Raw genomic sequence first — 20488 nt, 5'->3', positions numbered from 1 at the left:
TCTGACTAATTAGACATTCTCTCTACAACGTCAACACACACGTGTACACTCGCACATACAGATAAAAACAAACAAACAAACAGACAAAAACACACACACACACAGACAAAAACACATGCACACACACACAAACACACAAAAACACTCTTTTGTCCATTGTTTTAAAGTCATCCTCTCTTCCTCCGTCCTCTCTTACCTCTTGCTCTTCTATATATTTTTGTCTACCTTGTGATTTCTACCTATTTGAATTTTACTCTGGAAAGAGAAGAGAAGCAGGAAGTGAATTGTAGCCTGATGGCGGCCAGGGGCAGACATTGTTGTGGCACAGTGAAGGGTGGGGTCCATTCCTGGGCCACTGTAAAATGTCTGCCTGCGTGCTTAAATAGTCTGCAAATGTGAGGCTGCATCTATTTTAAGATATACATCCTTACATGTATCACAAACAGCACCTAATCAACTGCCTCAAAGTAGAAATAGGATAAAGTTATGACCGATTTTTAATTCTCAAATCATAAGAATAGACTGGATTTGAAGTCAAAAGGCTTGTTCCCTTGAATCAAATTGGCCGGCTCATGTCTTACTTGTCGATCGTATCCTTGATCCATGCCACCCTCTTCCTCCTCTGACGTGCGGCCGTGGTCTTCGTCGGCGGACAGGCTAGCGGAGATAGGCCTCATGGGGAAGGGCTCGGTGTAGGCACTGCCGAGAGTGGGACCAAAGAGTAGAACACACATTACAGATTCATTAAAAACCGCTCAGGCAGCTTTGGCAGGTATAAATATTTAAGAGTAGAGAGTAGAGAAAATGGCACGAGAGCATGAAAGCGCAATAAGAGCCATGGGCGCTAGGGGGTTGACAGGGGATGCTAAAGGTAGCCGTGCGGATACCCTGTAGCTGGTATCGCATCGTCACGGTAACATTGAGAAGAAATTGAAACCACAAAGCATACCATTTTATTATGATACGTTTGCAGAATTCTTAAAGATCGTCATTTGTCAACACAGGAAGAATCCACTTATTTACAACATATGGGACAATAAGATCTACATAGTCTATAGGTTTAGCATCATTTTATGAAGCGTACGTTCACCACACTACCCTGCTCTTCAGTACACACATATGTGGGCGTGGGTCATTTTTCATTAACCACAATTTGTCCAGGAAAGGATTATTATAAATACTTGGTACCGCATCTGACCCAAAAATCTGATTTAATACTATTTATGTGTGTAGCTGTGTTCTTTATAATCTCCTTGTGCCTGTGGATCAACATTCAAAATTTCAAGAGGAAAATCCTGTGTATTACTGTTGAATTCGGCAAAACAGACGTTTTCTTAAATGCCATGAAAGAAGTTTAATATCGGTAGGTTGAATGGCCCCCTGGTGGGAGGCGACCACAGTGGGCTATTAGACGGCTCTCTACACCCAAAGGTTAACACAGTTCCCTGCTGAACCCTAATCTTCCCTCAGACACTGTCAACGTTAATGAAGCCCAGCTATCTCTCTCCCCCTCTCTCCCTCTCTCTCCCTCTCTCTCATTCCCCCCACTCTCTCTTTTATCTATCTTGTTCTCTCTTTTTCCTTCTCCCTCTCTGTATCTCTGTATATCTCCCTCTCCCTCTCTTACAAACACACACACACACACACACACATACACACACACCCACACACACACACACACACACACACACAAACACCCCCCCCCCCCCCCCCCCACACACACACACACACACACACACACACACACAGGCCAATGCTCTGAGGGAGGCAGCCAGAGCACATTACTCATAGTTGTCTATTGCCCCCAGAGAGAGCAGGTCATCTTGGCTTGGACTGGGAGGGCCAGTAGAGTAGACTGGTTTAAACTGGGGGTAGAGTAATAGGATTTCCTAACTGTATCGCACCGTCGTTTTATTAGCGCTGTCCGGAATATCGAGCCCTACGTTTATTTATCTGGCTGGTCATAAGTTAACACAACTAGTTTGTCTGCGTTAGCCTTGAGTAATTTGACACTGAGATATTACTTTGGAATTGCTATTGAGTTTTTGGGTTTCAATAAATTATTCCTATTATTTTTCAATCTTGAAGAGATGCCCTGCACTGGGTTTGAACAATGTAGTTAGCGGCAATAGAATATTGTGTTATGCTATTAAATAATTTCAATAAAATATGTAGGCTGATTCAGACGACCATAACAACAATTCTAATTATCGCAAACTATTCTCACAAAATCAACTTTTAGCTCATTATATTTGAGGAACTTGTAAACTTCTTACAATTCACTAAAAGTGGCATTAATAATAAACACACTTCCTTTTTACTTATTCTTGGAACCAGCAATTGGCCACCTCAAGAAGCGTATTACAACAACAGAGTATCTGTTACTGGATGACAACCTGAGCTAATAGCCGGCGCCGCGGAGATAACAATACATTTCGCGAGAGGCACTAAGTGGCATCTGGGTCTTTTATTGTTCAACCTGCCAATTCTCCATTTGCAATCTATTTTATCTATTTACAAACACAATGTGTTACGCTTTTTTCTTGCTCCAGTGCTTTACCTAGAACGTGCCATTTGTAAAGTTCCAAATATGAGCACAGTTTGAGGCACTTTAACAAGACCATTACGAAAACAACATTCTGGCAGCAGGTGGTAATGTCCTAAGTAAAATCGCCTAATGTCCTTCATAGCACCAAGTTAAATCTAGTGTGTCACATTCCAAGACAGGTGCAATTAGTCCCATACCACGTATATGCCGTGTGTTTCCCAGCCAATTCCATTACGCTTGTTATATCCAATTTGACTGAGCTAAACATTGAGTATAAAATGATATATTTGGCATCTATTCTCGTCTTGTAATGATCCTATCCTCGGAGATAAGAAGAGCTGTAGAGCTTCATTAGCCTGGTCTGCCTTCTCTCAAGACTGTGGTACCAGTTGGCGTGTATGTTATCGTAGGAGTTGGTATTTCTGCTCACACCACCAATGTGGTGGTGGTTGTCCTGTAGCCGTTCTACTGCTTATACGATGATGGTATGTTTTGGATACTAACTTCACAATTCCCACAAGGGTCATAACAAAAATTGCCCCCCTTTTTCTTTCCGATAAAGTCACCCTCATGGCGGAAATGGTGTCACCCCGCCCCCCCCTTCCAGCGAGGGGAGAATACCCAGCAACACCGGCCACTTGTCTCAGCCATGACCTTTTGTCCCGCTCTCCATGTCAGGTTTCACCTTAGCTCCACCGCTTCCATCTGGAGACTTCCTACTGAATTGCAGTGGTAACTCCCCACACCCCCACCCCTCCTCATCTGTCCCCACCTTTCCCCCTTCCCACACCCCTTGTCCAGCATTTCCTGTAAACAGGGCGTTGCGATGGCGCCCTCCTGGTCGGTCTGCCGGGCATGACTGTCTATCTCTCTCTCGCTCTCTCTCTCTCTCGCTCTCTCTCTCTCTCTCTCTCGCTCTCTCTCTCTTTCCGTTTGTGTGCCTCTCTCACTATCTGTCTATCGCTGTCTTTCTCTTTGTGTGTGTCTCCCTCTCTCTTTCTGTCTTACTTTCTCTCTCTCTCTCTCTCTCTCTCTCTCTCTCTCTCTCTCTCTCTCTCTCTCTCTCTCTCTCTCTAACACTTGGTTCCTTGGAGTCACAGCAGCAGCTGTGCAATCACTGCAGCGAGGAGCACCTGAGCAGAATCTTCCAAGAGCCAGAATTTTCCCAGTGTTTAGTTCAGCTCACACACACACTCGTGCACACAAAGATGCACACACACACACACACACACACACACACACACACACACACACACACACACAAACACACACACGCACACACCACATAACGCCATCATGCACCTACCCACACCCAGCACCTCATTGTAAGTCTGCACACTTTGTCATTTTGTATCGGTGAGCGCATTTCTAGGTCAAATGGAGATGTATGCCTTTAAAGCGATCCTAATGCACAATGCTATGTCGTTATGGTTTGTGTTTCCAATTTGTTTTCTGTCCATGGCTAGTCCTCCTGAGCTGGGCCGTGACACTGGACGGGGAAGCTTCTAGGCTGGACGCTTCCTCCCCTGGGGTGACCTGGCAATGACCTGAGTCAGCCTGCTGGCATGGGGCCGGCCGAGCCACGGGCACACCCTGGCAAGCACCTCGCCGCCCGCTGCACACAGCCACCACCCAGTACTTAAGATGGTTGGTCCAAGGGAGCGCTAACATAACACAAGCCGCAGGAGCGACTGCTAAATGGCTTATTGGGCTGGAGCTGTTGAGAAGGGTCATCGAGCACTACAGCCGTTAACACCACGGTTGTGTTGGTGTATCAAGAGACACAACGGCCTCAGTCCCCTAGCGGCCATTTTGGATCTCAATGCTAGCTCGTGGGGAAACTGAAATCAGAAAGAAACATTTACTTTGAATGAGACAATGCCCCCAATGGCATTATCAACAATATTAATCTATTAATCTCATGGGGCTGCCAGACAGGAGGATAACTGACACTACATCCTCTGCTGGGCAGCCATGTTTGATAAAGCAGTTCTGAATTATGGCACAGGCACGAATGCCCAGGCACACACATGCACATAAAGACAGACAGACACACACACAAACACAGACACAGATTCTGAATCATTAGCAATGTCACAGCTGGCCTGGGATGAATAATCACTCTTTGTTGTCTCAGTAGCCTTAGATGGCTTGGTAATGAGGACCCTTCTTCGCTGGCGTTGAAACCTTTTTTTGAAGTCGTGTTTGAATGCTGGTATACATTAATCACAGCAGGGGAAAACAAACCACGCATGGAGCAGCTTTTTTAGCCCTTCTTTGGCATTCATTTCTATAAATGTTAGCCTTTTGTGTGCCTTGGCGTGTTTTAGTGTGTGGTAACCACGGTAACCACAACCACGACAACAATCTACTTTTACTGGATAGTCTGTCCAGGGAGTGGAGTTGACAGTTAAATGTGTTTTTAATAAGTCACTGACAACATCAATAGCTCAACCCCTGTGCACACACTGGCACAAACAAACACAAACACACACACACACACACACACACACACACACACACACACACACACACACACTCACACACTCACACTTGTGAATGGTTATGTATGCACAAGCACATACCCCTGGCACAACTGCAGGTATGTGCAGTTGGATGCACACGCATACTAGACAAATACACACACACACACACACACACACACACACACACACATATACATACATACACACATACACATACACAAATACACAGACACACACACAAACATTCAAACAAACCCACACATCCATATATTAACGTGTTTACACACACACACACACACACACACACACACACACACACACACGGACACCCACACCCACAAACATATACAGGAAGAAAGAAACACAAGGCGCAAAGGGTTGTCCTCGACAACAGAGGCGTCTCCAGGGGGAATGCGGAGAGGCCAAGTGACAGATAGGCTCTCTGGTTGGTCGTATCGGTCTGGGACCCAGGCCACACAGCGGCCAGATCAATAACGTCATGGGGGAGAAGGGCCACCTTCATGAAGGCACCATTGTGTTGGAAATGGAACAGTATCAAATGGGGCTAATGTGTTAGTTTAGAAGACACACACGGGACCATCAATGGGACCATCAATGGGACCATCAATGTGAAGCGGTGCCTCTGGATGATCCCTGCATTAAGCTGGACGATGCACATACAAACCACAGTGTTTAATAGTCCTGAACAGGGCCCTATAGGCCTCTTTTTTTTTTGAAAAAATAAGTACACAGTATTCCGCAGATGATAACTTCACCTCTATCATTTTGGATTAGTTGCTGAAAACCGCTACTCTGGGAAAAAGCTGTGACCCTCGTGGCTGGAATAGAGACAAAGTCAGGGGTAATTTGGTGACCCTCCGACTGCAGTAATTCCTCACTCTATTACACACACTGCTGTAAATCTAGAGCACCTCCAGGGTGAGGAAGGAGCACTCTGGAGAGGAACACTTTAATAAGAGCCTTCCCAAACTTAACCACAAGTGTCACGTACAGGAGCGCAATTACACACACTCACACACACAGAAACAGACACACACACACACACAAATACAAACACACACACACACATACATAAACACACAAACCCACACAGACACATATACACAACAGACTCACACACAGACACACACACACACACACACACACACAGACACACACAACACACATATACAAAACACACACAAACACACGTGAACACACCCATGCAGGCAATCACATATACAAACATACACAGAAAACACACAAAATGATGCACCCATGCATACAGACTAACAAACAAAAACCTACGCACACAAACAGGCACATGCACAAGGGGTACCCATGCATGCGCGCACACACCGAAACATAGAACAGCACCACCATCATCCCTAGTCCACCATACCACCATAACATACTGTTCTCTATCTTTTTTTAAAAACCTTTTTCACCCACCCCTTATCTTATTGTCTATACCAACCAGAATCAGAATCATATCATTATCTCACTTACACCTCCACCAAGTCCTTTCACCCTGGCCTTTTGTCCATTTTAATTGCACCTTATAATTACTTCAATTAAAAATGAACTCTGTGGGCATTTTCATTTTACTACGAGGCTTTCCCACTCTCAGAGATGTGATATCCACGTCGTGGCATGCAGCAGCACCAGATGTGACCTCCAACTTTACTAAATGAGAAACAGGAGTAAGCTCTCCCACAAGCATTGTCCATCTTCCCGAAGCCAGCGGTGCTTGGCGCACCAGGCTGCTCATCTCTCACTGAAGACCATACTAGAGGAGATCTCATTCAGTTCATTAAATACTGTATAGGGTTTGCCTATATAAGATAAGAGAAGGGAGCTCCCCTAATATGTCACCTCTCTAATAAGAAAGTCCTTCAATAGAAAGTAATCCCACACATCCTGACAAACATTAGAGGCAATCATGCACTGGATCTGATGGTGAAAGCCTTTCTTAAAAAATGAAATTCAAACTGTTCAGACCCCATTTTAAAACCCAACGACAAAACCGGGATGATACAAGGAACATTTTACCTACACAGATGTGTCTTAAAAGGGGTTTGGATGAATAGTTGACCTACCTTTCAGTCTCGTCTTGAGGGACGTGAGGTGTGCTGTCAATGCCAGGGAAGCTGTTCATATCCACATAGCCGTCATTCTCATTGGTGGGCATGGTCGCGCGGTTTGGGTCCTCAAAGAACTCAGTGACGGTGAACGATCGGGTGGGTCTGCCCGGGATCTGGATGTTTTCATAGTCGGAGCTCATGGCCGGGATGTTCTCGTAGTCCGAGGTGTCCGCGCTGGGAAAGGAGATGGAGCGCGGCTTGGTCAGAGGAAGGGGCATGAGGGGCCGCCGAGAGCGCTCCTCAAAGGACTCCACCCGTGAGACGCCGCGGCCGAAGGGGTCCCCTTTCCTCTTCTGGCGATCGCTGTAGAGGATCAAGGTAGAGGGTAGGTCTGAACGCAGCTGGGGCTTCAGAAGACCAGTCTGGAGCTGAGGGGAACTACCGGTGCTTCTGCGGTCCAGCTCGATGACTCTCGCTGGGCCGTGGTGACTTGATTCCGAGGAAGAACGCGAAGAGCGCACGCTGCCATCACTGAACCCCTTCGACTCCGTCTTTCTCTTAAACTTGAGGGCCAGGAAGCGCTTGAAGGAAGACTTCTTCTTCTTTGGCATGTCTGTGGTGTCGTGTTGAATCAGAAGGGAGGGCGAACTCTTTGTGACGGGTCTCTTGGCGATGTGCACCAACTCAAAGGGTGGGGGGATGTCAACCATGGACGTTGGGGTGGAGACCCCACTGGATGACTGATGGCTACGCTGAGAGAAGCTCCCAGAAGAAGTTATCATACACGGGAGGGACATGGTTTCATCCTTACCCTTCATTCTTCCGCCGTCCTTTATGGTTTGGTCAATGTCTGTGGGGGAACCCAGAGACATTTGTGAGAGTTCTGCAGAACGGGAATATAACAGGAAGCGCCGAGATTTCAGGGATGGGATGAGGCGGTTTACTTCTTGGTTTTCCGGGAGATGATTGAGAGGTTCACCATTTACATCCAAGGCGACGGTGCAGTAGTCATTAGTCTGATATTCTGTTCCCGTCTCCTCAGGAACCGTCTCAGGAACAAAACTAGAAACCTTTCCAGAGTAGGAACGGGATCGCGTTACAATGGTTTTGCGATCCAGTGATATGAAATTCTCTCCATCTGAGTCAAAGCCGGCCTCTTCATATATGTGCTCGTCACTATCTGACTCTGTATCATCATCATAAGGCACTATGTGGCAATCGAGCTCTTCTATGTCTTCTTCAAATGCCTCAGTGGTGTGGGCAAAGACCACTCTGTTGGAGAGCTCAGGGGTCCTGCCCAGCTCTAGATCCACTGGCACTGTGATGTTGCACAACCTGAGACGCGGCTGGCAGCTGTTTCTCTGCTCTCTCTTAGCTGTCCTTTCCTTCACACTCTTTCCTTTAATGGGTTTCATATCCCTGTCGTCTTCTTCGTCGTCATCGCCGATCTCCACATAATCCTCTGAGGAGACGCACTCCAACTGCTGGGAATCATCAGCCTCGGGGCAAAGTGAATCCTCAATGTCTGCATACTCGTCAACCGACTCAGTGTCTTTTGCATTATCACTGTCTTGGCTGGTCACTGGCTGCTCTCCATCACCCTTTACTTCTTCATCCCCTGGTGCCTGTGGGTCCTCTGACTCTTCCACATCCACATCCGACAACACATGGGGGAGGAGATCTTGGTTAGAATCACCGTCAACAGTTTCCAGTGGATCTGGTGTTTCATCATTTATGTCATCTTCACCCCAATCAGGGTCAGCAATGCTGTACAGGTCATCTGGCAATGCTTCAATGACAGCATAAGGACCAAACATGTCTTCAGTGCTGGCGGTAAAACGAAACCGCCCGGAGGGGTCCTTAGTGGCTCGCTCTGGTTGCCAATCGATTGCCTCAGTGAGGTCACATGATTCACACGTGTCACTGCCGTCATCTGTGGGGCCAGTAGGGTCATAAGGGGACTCCTCACAAACTGTCGGAAGTGTGCACAAGTTGCTGCCAAATGTGAATCTTATCACCTCCCCATCACATGAACACATCTTACCATCTGTGGGTTCATTCGGTTCACATTGCAAAAGGACCCCATTTGATATTTTGTTCTCGTCAACAAGTCCATGATCCTTGTCTTTGATACACTCTTCTTCTATATTTTCATGCTGGGTTTCACTGGGCCCCAAAAGCATTTCAGTAGGTTCAGCATCTTTATCCTCCTCCTCCCCAGAAACATCTGTTTCAAGGTCGGTTTCAGTTTTTGCCAAAGACAGTGTTGACATTCGGTTGTCCACTGAATTGTCAGTGGACAGTAATGTGTCATCTCGAAAGCTTCCAGTTGGATTCAAGTCTTCAGTGATGTCGTTGTCAGTAGTATCACAAGCTTCATCAGCTCCTTTCAATGTGTCCAAAGAGACACCGTTTTCTGTTTCAGCAGCATTGTCACTAGTTTGTATGTCCTTTTCTCTGCCCTCCCCATTATGTGTCTCCTCTGCTTTGTGTCTCTCCTCTTTCTCGTGCTCCTTCACAACCGCAACACATTGGCTGTCAGTCTCCCCGTCAGAGTGAGCTAGGTCTCCGTTGCTGAGGCTCGATCGAGAACCATGGAGGTAGGAGTCAGAGAGAGGCCTGGGCTTCGGAGCCACAGTGGGTTTGGAGACACTGCTGGGAATCCGTGACCTTGACATCAGCCTGGACTGGACCTTGATGGTCAGGTGAGTGCAGCTCTTAGGGCGCTGGACTTGACGCGGATTCTGAAGATCTGTACAAAACAAATGAACAAGAGAAAAATAGTGTGACAAGGGATATTCTTAATGTTGCAAAGTTGCAAAGAAGAGATGAAAAATTAAAATGTAGAAACAAGTGTATTATTTGACAAAAAACTAAAGAAGAACCCTAGTGTCTAAGATACCATTATCTTACATACAGCGTTCATTACATTACACTCACTGTGATGAATGATACATGCAGGTATAACTGCTTCCCATATTGCTGTGCAGTATGGAAAACCGCTTTGAATAGTAACACAGCCTTTCACACAAACTGCTCCATCTTGATCTAACGCTTAAGGGTGTTTGGGAGTTTTGGCACTTGCTTTCATTACTTGCTAAAATAAAACCTAACACATATGCTTCGTAAAGGCGTTGCATTAACACTGACTATTTTAGTCCAATCAGGCATTCCACCGTGTGAGGTTTGGTGATATGTTTGACACCGTTTGAAGTCAGAGGACAGATTTAAGGTTCTGCATGTGAAATTTAGTCTTAACGATAGATTGAACGACACAGTTCAAGCCTGAAAAAACATCTCAGTCTTTCAGGAGAGCAGGTTATGCGATTTAGTAATGTCATGAAACACACCCATATTTCACAAAGTGTATACACCCTTGTCACTTCCTGTTATTTAGTACCTGCCCTGACGCACATCCTATTAAACCCTGTGTGCACTCTGATCTATCTGTGTATACTCACCTCTCTCGCTACCACTCTCTCTCTCTCCTCTTTTTCTTCTCTCTATCTCTCTTTCTCCCTCTCCTTTCATTCTACCCTCTCTCCTCTCTGTCTCCTCTTTTTCTTTCACTCTCTCTTTCTCTCATTCTAGTATTTTTTTTCTCAGTCCAGATGTCTAGACATCATTGTTTCTGTATTCTATGTATTTTTCGGTTTTTGGATACATAGATGTGCTTTGGTCAGCTATTCTGTCTGGTAGACCCTACTAGACATGCGGGAACCCATACACTGTAACACACACACACACACACACACACACACCCCCCCCCCACACACACACACACACACTGTGTTTGTGTGTGTGTGTGTGTGTGTGTGTGCGCGTGTGTGTATGTAGGTGGTTATTATCAGCATGACCCCCATCACTCCTTTACTAACACAAATGGACTTCCTTCTTGTCATTCTTCACTAATTCCACGCACAAACACACACACGCAAGCACACACATACACACACACACACACACACACACACACACACACACACACACACACACACACACACACACACAACACTTTTTTTTCTCCATGCTGAAAAGTCCTTTGAGTCAAAGAACAATAAAACAGAAAACAAGAGTCCAAGTCTGAAAAAGTACCACACTGCAACAACAGGATATGAATTATGCAACAAGAATTGAATTCAAACAAATGTTTTAAAAACAAAGGAAGATACAGTCACTGTTCCAGACTCACAGGATATGATTTCAGAGTTGCTGATAAAGAAGTATTACCCTAAAACGCCAAACATTTAATAGTTATAGCATCGATACAACATGGGATTTTGATTATCTCAGTTGACATATGTTGCCTTAGAGAACACATTTCTTTCGTCACTCCGTTACTGATTTTATATCATATTATGACATGTTTACCATTTGTAAAAAGTAAATGTTATTTGTTTTATAGATATTGTACACCGTTTACTATGAGACCTACTTCATTATAGATATTATACGGTGCCTTCCTGACCAACTTCCGAGACGGTTGTTCAATAAAGGGATTTTATTCAAGTCAAGCCAATATTGAACCAAGTCATTCATGTATTTAATGGCTGATTCATTTATCCAAAAATTGTCACATTGTATTCTGTGATCCAAAACGAAATTCGTATTATTCTTTCATGAATGTATAGGTCTGCGGCAATTATAGTCTACCAATCGACATGATTATTAGCCTAATTATCCAGAAAAGTAATTATTCAAGGTAAATAAAATACTGTACTTTATTCACTGTACACTTATTGGCGGCTTTCTCCTCAAACCGCCCGCGCGCCCAGGGCTTAATCCGCCTATTGTCAAAAGCTAAAGTTGGACATCTCCGGGGTCATCGGTCATTTAAAACAAACCTGCGTTCATCTTGGCACATCATCCGCTGGGCGACCGGTTACTATCCACATGTTTTCGCGCCCATTACAGGCTATACATCCAAAACGCCGTCCAAAACGAAGTGTCAACGGAAGACGTGAACGTGTTTCTGTCTATTGGGAGAATAAGTAAGTGACTTGTCGAAGTCGCATCTCCTCTGGTTCGGGCCGGCGGACTTAAGCATCACTGGAGATGAGGCAGGAGGCGCTCCTCCTTCACGCTTCCTGAACGACCACGCACACACAGACTGCTGACCAAACCCACTGAGCGACTGGTAGGCTCCCACACCGAATGCATCACCACATGGAGTCCGCCGTCAGCTGAGTCAACCGTCAATAGTGCTTGTAGTGGATCTCCCTAATCGAGCTCGGCTTCGCGCGCTAATTACCCATGTCTTTGACAATTTGTCGCAGTCCAAATCGCAGTCTTTCTAATAACATCAGTAGGCCTACCGCTGCCAACCCAACCAGTTCGTTCTATATCGCAAAGACAATGCTTGAAATGATAACTCCTGGCTTAATCTTGTTCTACTGGACATGTTATGTTCATTGATATTTCCAAGAATCGGAGAATCGGATCACAGAAGTTCCTAAAAGCAGTTTACAAAACAGTTTCTCTCGGACCTCACGACTACTGCTATTGGCTGGGCTTCCCGCCCCTGCATCTGCTGCATGATTGAATGAAAGCAAGCCTTTAAAAACCTCTCTCCATAACAGGAAACTGCTCTCCCTGTTTCCTGCTCAACAGGGAACATTCCCTTAGCAACAGATGGACAAGGTTGTCAATGTTAACCCCTTAGGTAAAGTTTTAATGAAGGTGATTGACTGGATGTGTACGAGGTGTGCATGGCTTTTGAAGGTGGGGGGGTTACAAATGGGATGTGTGTGTGTATGTGTGTGTGTGTGTGTGTGTGTGTGTGTGTGTGTGTGTGTGTGTGTGTGTGCGCGTGTGCGCCCGGGGTGGGGGGCCCACAATTGAATGGAATCATCAACCAATTACACGACTACCCCCACCTCAACTCCCACCTCTCGTTTAGGGAAACCCTCTCCTTCATTTCTCCTCTGCTGTATGCACGTGAAGGTCAGACACTCCAACACACCGTAGGGACTTTGTGGCACAGTTGTACTGGAAGTCGACAAGGCAGTGGAAGGATCACCTGTGCAGCATATCACTGCAGGGCACCAGCTCCCTTGCAGAGGCATACATTACGCACGCAGACAAATCCCCACTCCAGATGGCTTGGTGAGACTGAAGAGCAAAGATAGAGGGCAGGAGCCATGCAGTCCAGTGTGGGAATATGGTTGAAGTACTGTTTTCTACTTACTTTGAATTAAAGTTGTAACTGCACAGATAGAGCTTTATTATAGAATATTAAGTCAGAATAAATTAATACTTATAATAATATAAAATGGTTGAGGAATTGATGTTGTCACCGCGCTTTTAAAGGTGATCTAATTGATGCATTGCATTCTGTGTTAAAGCAATCAAAACGACACAATAATCCTGTCTGACTCACTTGTTTTGGTTTTATTTTTTACAAAACGGATCATTAAGCCATTACTGAGTGCTGAGGCTGTGACAGTTTTAAATGTGCCAGTTGGGTGACACACCAAAAGCTGCAGTAATATAACCTTTTGTTCTTGTAGCCGAGCGCTAAAGATAGATCTCGTCTTGACTTTTGGCAGCGCCTGCAACTCTCGGGAGAGACTTTTCTATTCACTACTGCTGGATCTGACCTTTTTTTGCCGTTTCACTTGTGCAAAATATGTTTTGCCTCTGCAGCATGAGCAAATACAACCTGTCAAGAGCGATTGTGTCATACGTGTGTGAAAGAGAATGGCTGTAGGAGTAAATATCCCTCCAGATGTGGCACATACGGTCAAAACATGTTTTTGGACAGAGGACACAAATATCCTGGGCTGCCTGTGGCCGCACACTGCACCTTGTCACTGGTCCAGCAACACAGCTTGAGTCCAAACATTTGTCAACTTGTTTTTGATATAACGTTAATATCCATCAGCAAATAAGGTTTGTTTGCAACATGTTGCTGCATTTTTCCGCAATTCATTTTCAAATGTCCTCAAGGTTCTCCGAACAACTGAATGAATACACTTACTGTATTGGCTGCACATTAGACTTCCCTTGAAATAAGTAGACTTTATGAACTTATTTGAGGAGGTCTGAAACATTTGAATGCCATTGATTGATGCTAATTGTTTTGTTCATGTTTAGATGACAGTAAAGTTTAAACTTGCACGTCGTTACACCTCTGCACTCTTAAAACACATTACTGTGAAGAGTTAGCATGAACACTTCAGCTGCGCAAGGGCAACAATGTAAGCATTCATGTTGCTTGCCTGGACTCAAATGAGCCGTCGGTTTATAAATACCTAATCAGTCTGATTGATTGCTTTATAAAAGGCTGATGCCTTAAGGGTTAATTAAAACCATCAGTGCTGACAGTGAATCAGTAAGAGTGTTTTTGCTCTGTAAGCAGAGTTCAACTTGGACTGTGTCGAGCCACCATGTGTCCATTTTAAATTGTGGTTTAAAAGTACATGTGTTAAAGTAGCCCCAATAAAAAAAATCAAAAATACCGTTGTAAAATCACAAGTTCTCCAAAAAAACAAAACACAGCATGCTACATATTCTGTACATATGTCTTGGAAGAACTGTGGTGAGAATTTCGCAACATATAGGACACGACTGAAATGTAAACCTACATAGTGTTCCCACATGACGTGAACACATAAATAAGTGAGCCCAGTTGCCCCAGCCTCTGTCTCCCTGCCACTCTCCTGGACACACTGGCTGAAACAGGAAGGGGATCACAAACCGGGCTCTGCCGCCTGTTCCCAGAGCTGAGACGATTCATAACACCTGATCTGACGGGACACAGGACTGACCGGGCTCCAGAGTGTTTTTGAAACCTCCCACTGTGAATAAACCTATGCTGCAATATAGTGTAATATTACCCCCGCCCCCCTCCTGCCTCTAGATTATTGGAACGCTATTGTTTGGATTTAAATGAGTCTCTGTTGTTCCTGTTACTGTAAGAGGACAAAGCATTTCTGTGTGTGATGCTATTGGATTTACTGTTAAGATAATCATTTTAAAGCATAGGCGATCCTTTAACAGGCTTTAAAACTGTGAAGCTTATAAGCTTCACAGTGTTAAAGCCTGTCTAGCGCTTAACACTTATAAGTATTAAGTGCATATAGATTTTTCTCTGTGATACAGAGGTTTTGTCGGGAAGGGGTCCTTCCTCTTTATAATGACCCCAACACTTTAGTAATGAGTGGATTGCAAGTGTTGGACTCTCATCGATTGGCTCATTATTGACAAACTTTATTGATCCCAGACATTTTGCACAATAAATAGCCTGTGTGTGGCAACCTACTGTAGCCTTTGTGGCTGATATGCACGCTACCTATTGCAAATATTGGTAATATTTAAATATCAGGAAGGAAATATTGTGTTGACTATAAAACTGGAATTTCAGTACGTGCATCTGAAATACAGGGTTTTGAATTTGGAATTGAATAATTTATTTAGCCTGCTTTACCTTATAGGCCTTAGAGTTGCAGTTGCCCTAAAATGCGAATGATGTAGTGCTTTGGGTGGATGCTTTATTAGAAGTGTAAAATGATATGTTGGCTGCAAAACAGCTGTCCCTGCTAATTAGAGGTTGATACCCTACATTATGTTGTGTAATTCTTTACCATCCTAGTCTAAAGAGGACAGTAATGCTGCTGTAAAAACATATATTTACTCTCTTAAACCAGCTTGTTTTACAAGATGTACGAGGCCCGTTGGCACCGTCACAGGATTCAGTGTCAATGTTTAGTTTATTATTGTAATCTATACGAACACAACAAATTCTTTCAGCGTCATTGTGTTTTTGTGTGTGTGTGTGTATGTGTATGTGTTTGCAGAGTTGTGCTGTGTGTCTCATGAAGATCTATGTTTGTTCATGCATGCGTCTGTGTGTGTGTGTGTGTGTGTGTGTGTGTGTGTGTGAGTGTGTGTGTGTTTGTAGCGGTGTGTGTGTGTGCATGAATGTGTGTTTGTGTTTGTGCAGCTCTCCTTTGGTCTGCAGCCAGCAGGGAAGACAATAGGATCATGAAAAAGCCCCCATGCCTGGGTTTACTCTTCCTGCGACTGTTTTCACATCTCTCTGCCAGAGGAGACTGGGAGGATGCAGATACTACTGCAAGTGAAACAAATCTTTTGGCCACTCTCTGCAAAACACTGGCCTTTCTCCAACCCTGTGCTACGGTGCAAGGCTCAGAATGTTAAGGGTGAATATAGGTCTGTTGTAGAGTATGTGTCTCATGTAGATGTTATTAATATGATGCAGCAAGGACTCTATCAAAGTTATAGCCGAACGGGATGATCGGTCATAAAATGTGCTGGAGCTCTGCACAATATGAGCTAACACCCTGGTTAAATCACTACTATTTGTTTCAGAGGATATAGTAGAATATTTAGCTGACAACGAAATGCAACAGACAATCAAACAAATACGCTGCTTAATACATACACACACCTCACACAAACACACATACACCCTTGCACAGACACAAACACAGCCTAGGCTAGAAACTGCATTTGGGGATTTTCCAAGCTCCATTGACAATGCATCCTTCATCATGCTGCTGTTAGATATGACATAGCGCCATGACGTCTGTGTGTGTGTGTTCACTCTTGTTCATGATTACAGCAGATACATGCGCTAGAGTGCATAAAACGGAACACACACACATGCATACAAATACACGAACGTGGCCACACACACACACACACACACACACACACACACACACACACACACAAACAGGCATTTGTACACACGCACACACGTACAGGTTGTTTCTTTTAGTTCTTCCGCCAGACCTTTACACAAAGATAACACGCCTCCTACCCGGGACTCCACGCACCCCCGACAGCCCCTCCCCCACCCACAGCCAGACCGGGCAGCAGCAGTCTGAGGTCTGACGCAAACAACAACGCCGCAACAACGTACCCTTGGACTGTACTCGAGCGGTTGTTTTGCATTTCCTTTCCAATCAGATGAGTCCGTCACAGAGGGGAAGTGAGATCTAGATTTGACAGCACGTTTTCTCTATTCTTGTCATTTCAACAGTGTTAAGATAGTGTTCATATAGGAGAAAACTGATGTTGTCTATCCTAAATAAATGCTTACATTGTGTATAAGAAATCTGTGTGTATGCTCGTGCACGCGTGTGTGTGTGTGTGTGTGTGTGGGTGTGTGTGTGTGTGTGCGTGTGTCTGGGTGTGGGTGGGGGGGGGTGGTATATGAATATATGAAAGAGCACAAATAATTGCGCAAATAATTGCTAACATAGTCATTGTTATTGTCATTAATTGCTTACAATATCATTGTTATAATCATGAATTTCTTACATTATGATTGTTCTGAAAAAAATACTGCTAACACAATCAATCTTATTGCTGCTTACTCATCATTACTGTGGACAAATTGAGCCTTGGTGTCGCCACCCCTGAGGTGAAATACAGTATTCGCTCTGCATTCCCTTTAGTCCCTGATACCTAACGGATACATTCACTTCTACACTTAACCGTTGATTTGGTTCAAGTAATGGTGGCGTCTGTGTCTTTATATTCATATTCATATTCCTCACTTGACCTACATTTCTCTCAATGCATCACTTAAAGAGAGCAATCAAAACTTCTATGAAAACGCAAACAAGGACGCACACACATACACACACACACACACACGCGCGCGCACACACACACACACACACACACACACACACATACGCACACACACAAACGCACACGTAGAGTTCTGCAGGAACTGCAGTTGTCCTGACAATTGTTCAGGTCTTTTGCTGAGGTAGATTTTCGAGGACTCATTTATTCATATGCACATTTATCCTCAGGGGACGGAAGGGAACTGCATGTGTGTATGTTTGTGTTGTTTGTGTGTATCAGTGTGTATGAATGTGGGTATGAGTGTGTGTATAGTTTTGTTTTGTTTGGGTTCCACCAACATCAGCACAAACAAAACCACAGTCAATCGTTTTCCTCCAGATTTTCTTGAAGGACCACAGTGTATGTCATACACTTAAGAATAAACATTTGGTCATGTGCTGTAAATTGGCATAACCATAACGCCACGGTCATAGCATCACAGGATCTACGAGATGTCCACCAAAAAAAGCAGATGAAGGCTGGCAGATCACATCCAAGTACATAGGTAGAATAGAAAGTACTTCAATAGAGAAGTACAATAAAATGAGTACAATATCTGACCAACAGACGATGACAGTTGGTCTGCGGAGGTCCTAGCGGTCACATCCACATCCACCGCCACCAATCAGCAGCCATGTCTCTATGAAGACGCCAACGTGTTACCGTGGCAACAGCGGGACGTGTGTGGCTGTGTGGAGGGTCAGTAAAGGTTATCCTTGATGCACTGGACCTGCACACACAATGGTTGCTATCTCAGCACACACTGAGGCGATATTGCCCTGGCTCTGTGTTATTCGGGGGAAGGGAGGAGGCTTAGCTGGATGCTCCAGGGACATTGCTCGGCCCATTTACCCCTCTGTGACCGGCCGGCTGGTGTTTTTAATACCCCCACATAGATGGACCTGGTCTGCGTGGTCATATATCGGTCCATGTTTGGACTAGGCTGGCACCAACACAATAACAGTGAGCTTCTGATTGCGGTTGACAAGAGGATCTTTTAAGACATTAAGTAGGTCGTAAACAAATCTCTGTCAACAGAGAGCATTCTTAAATATGGCAAGCACAGAGCGAGCGTTATTGCCACAGGTGGATTTATGTTTGTGTGTGAAGACACATGCACACAGACACACAGACACACACACACACACACACACACACACACACACACACACACACACATACTGACACACGCGTAACTTGATTCTATATTTTTCCGTAATGAGGTTATATCTTAATGGGAAGGTGTGGCAGGAGTTATGGATGAACTACAGGGAATTATTTTGAGCCTCTGGTTGTGGCCTGTTTAATTCAACTCTACTATTACTTCGACCAAATCAAACTCATCAATTCATACATTGCAAGATTGATATGACTTTTATTGAGTAATAGATGTGGCAATAGAGCGAGTCCCATTTTAGATTAAGCTCATCACATGTGGCTGATTGAATAGACTTGATGTATTCAGATTGCGTTTCTGTCACTGACCCTCTCACACACACACAAACACACGCACACACACACACACACACACACACACACACACACACACACAGACACACACACACAAACACACAGACTCTCTCTCCCTCTCTTCTTTTCTCCCTCTCTCCCCACCACCACCCTAATCCCAGTTATCAGTGACATCATCATCATCACTTTAACCATCACATCACATTTGCAGCATCTGCATCATCATTCTCATCAGCATCCTCAGCATCACCATCTTCAATAGTAACCAGCTAAGTCTTCATTGTACAGAGTGGTTTGCGGTCGCAGCCTTGGAGAGCGCTACAGAGGAATAAGCGGCTAGTGGGACGTGCTTCAGTGCCCCTCCCCGGAGTAGCTGCTATTGGTCTCCCGCTGAGAGGAAATCTGTACCTTCAAGCACTTTGCATTTAACGAGCTCCATTACAAAGTTTGTGCAGCACACACATAAACGGGCTATAAAAGGGAAAGAGATACCATCCTTAGGGCAAACATAACTATTGGATTCCGATTCCCCATGCTTATTGTACACCTCCCCCCTTCCCCCCAGTTGAGTTATATAGCTTTCAGCACTTTCTACTTGATATGTATATGTTTGTATATGTGTGAGTGTGCATGGTATTTTTTATTTATGGTGCGTTTGTGTTTGGTATGTGTTTTGTTGGCTTTATTCGGTGATTCAGTGACCCTTCTCTAACCAGGTTACATTAGGGGGGCAGTGGGTTGTTTCTTGAGTGGAGTTGAGATTGAATGAAAGAAGATGTGAGATGTGTCTTTTTCAGAAGCAGGTTGTTTCCCGACATGGAAGTGATTTTGTAGGTGACCAGCAGGATGGAACGGGAGCGATTCTAGGCAACACTGAGCGAATGATGGTGATGACAGCCGTCAAGAGCCCAGCAGAGAACTCTTGTAAAACGTATCAAAAACACATGTATGTCTATTAATTATCAAATTACCTTGATGATCATGACTTAAAAAGATAAATCCTAGGATTTAAACACAAATAAGTATTGTGCTTTATGTTTGTGAACCTGTAGAGGACAATGCTGTCACAGTCCTTCTCGATGTGTATCCATTAGGGAGCAGAATAATAATGGGATGCAGCCATTACAAGGACACTCACTCAGTCTGAGCACAACAATAACGTGATTATGGTAATAACGGTCAGAGGCCAGCACACCGCTGGAGGCACACACTTGAAATAACACAGCTTAAAACAATTCATCAATACACACTAATAGATGTCATATCATTGATTGTCACCCATGGTGGGGAAAAAG

At 44.5% G+C, this 20488-nt stretch overlaps 1 protein-coding gene across 1 annotated transcript in view; it reads right to left on the bottom strand.

Moving 5' to 3' along the window:
* fgd5a (FYVE, RhoGEF and PH domain containing 5a) overlaps positions 1-12592 on the bottom strand; it is a 36543-nt gene extending 23951 nt beyond the window's left edge. The window contains exons 1-3 of the mRNA XM_079747719.1: positions 11963-12592; positions 7134-9870; positions 582-699 (exon numbers count right to left, since the gene is read on the bottom strand). Coding sequence (XP_079603845.1) covers positions 582-699; positions 7134-9870; positions 11963-11972 — 2865 coding nt within the window. The 5' untranslated portion in view covers positions 11973-12592. The remainder of the gene's footprint in view (positions 1-581; positions 700-7133; positions 9871-11962) is intronic.
* Between the last annotated feature and the right edge of the window lie 7896 nt (positions 12593-20488).

The sequence above is a fragment of the Pollachius pollachius genome (assembly GCF_949987615.1).
Source record: "Pollachius pollachius genome assembly, chromosome: 12".
NCBI lineage: Eukaryota > Metazoa > Chordata > Actinopteri > Gadiformes > Gadidae > Pollachius > Pollachius pollachius.
This window is presented reverse-complemented; position numbering and strand designations above follow the sequence as displayed.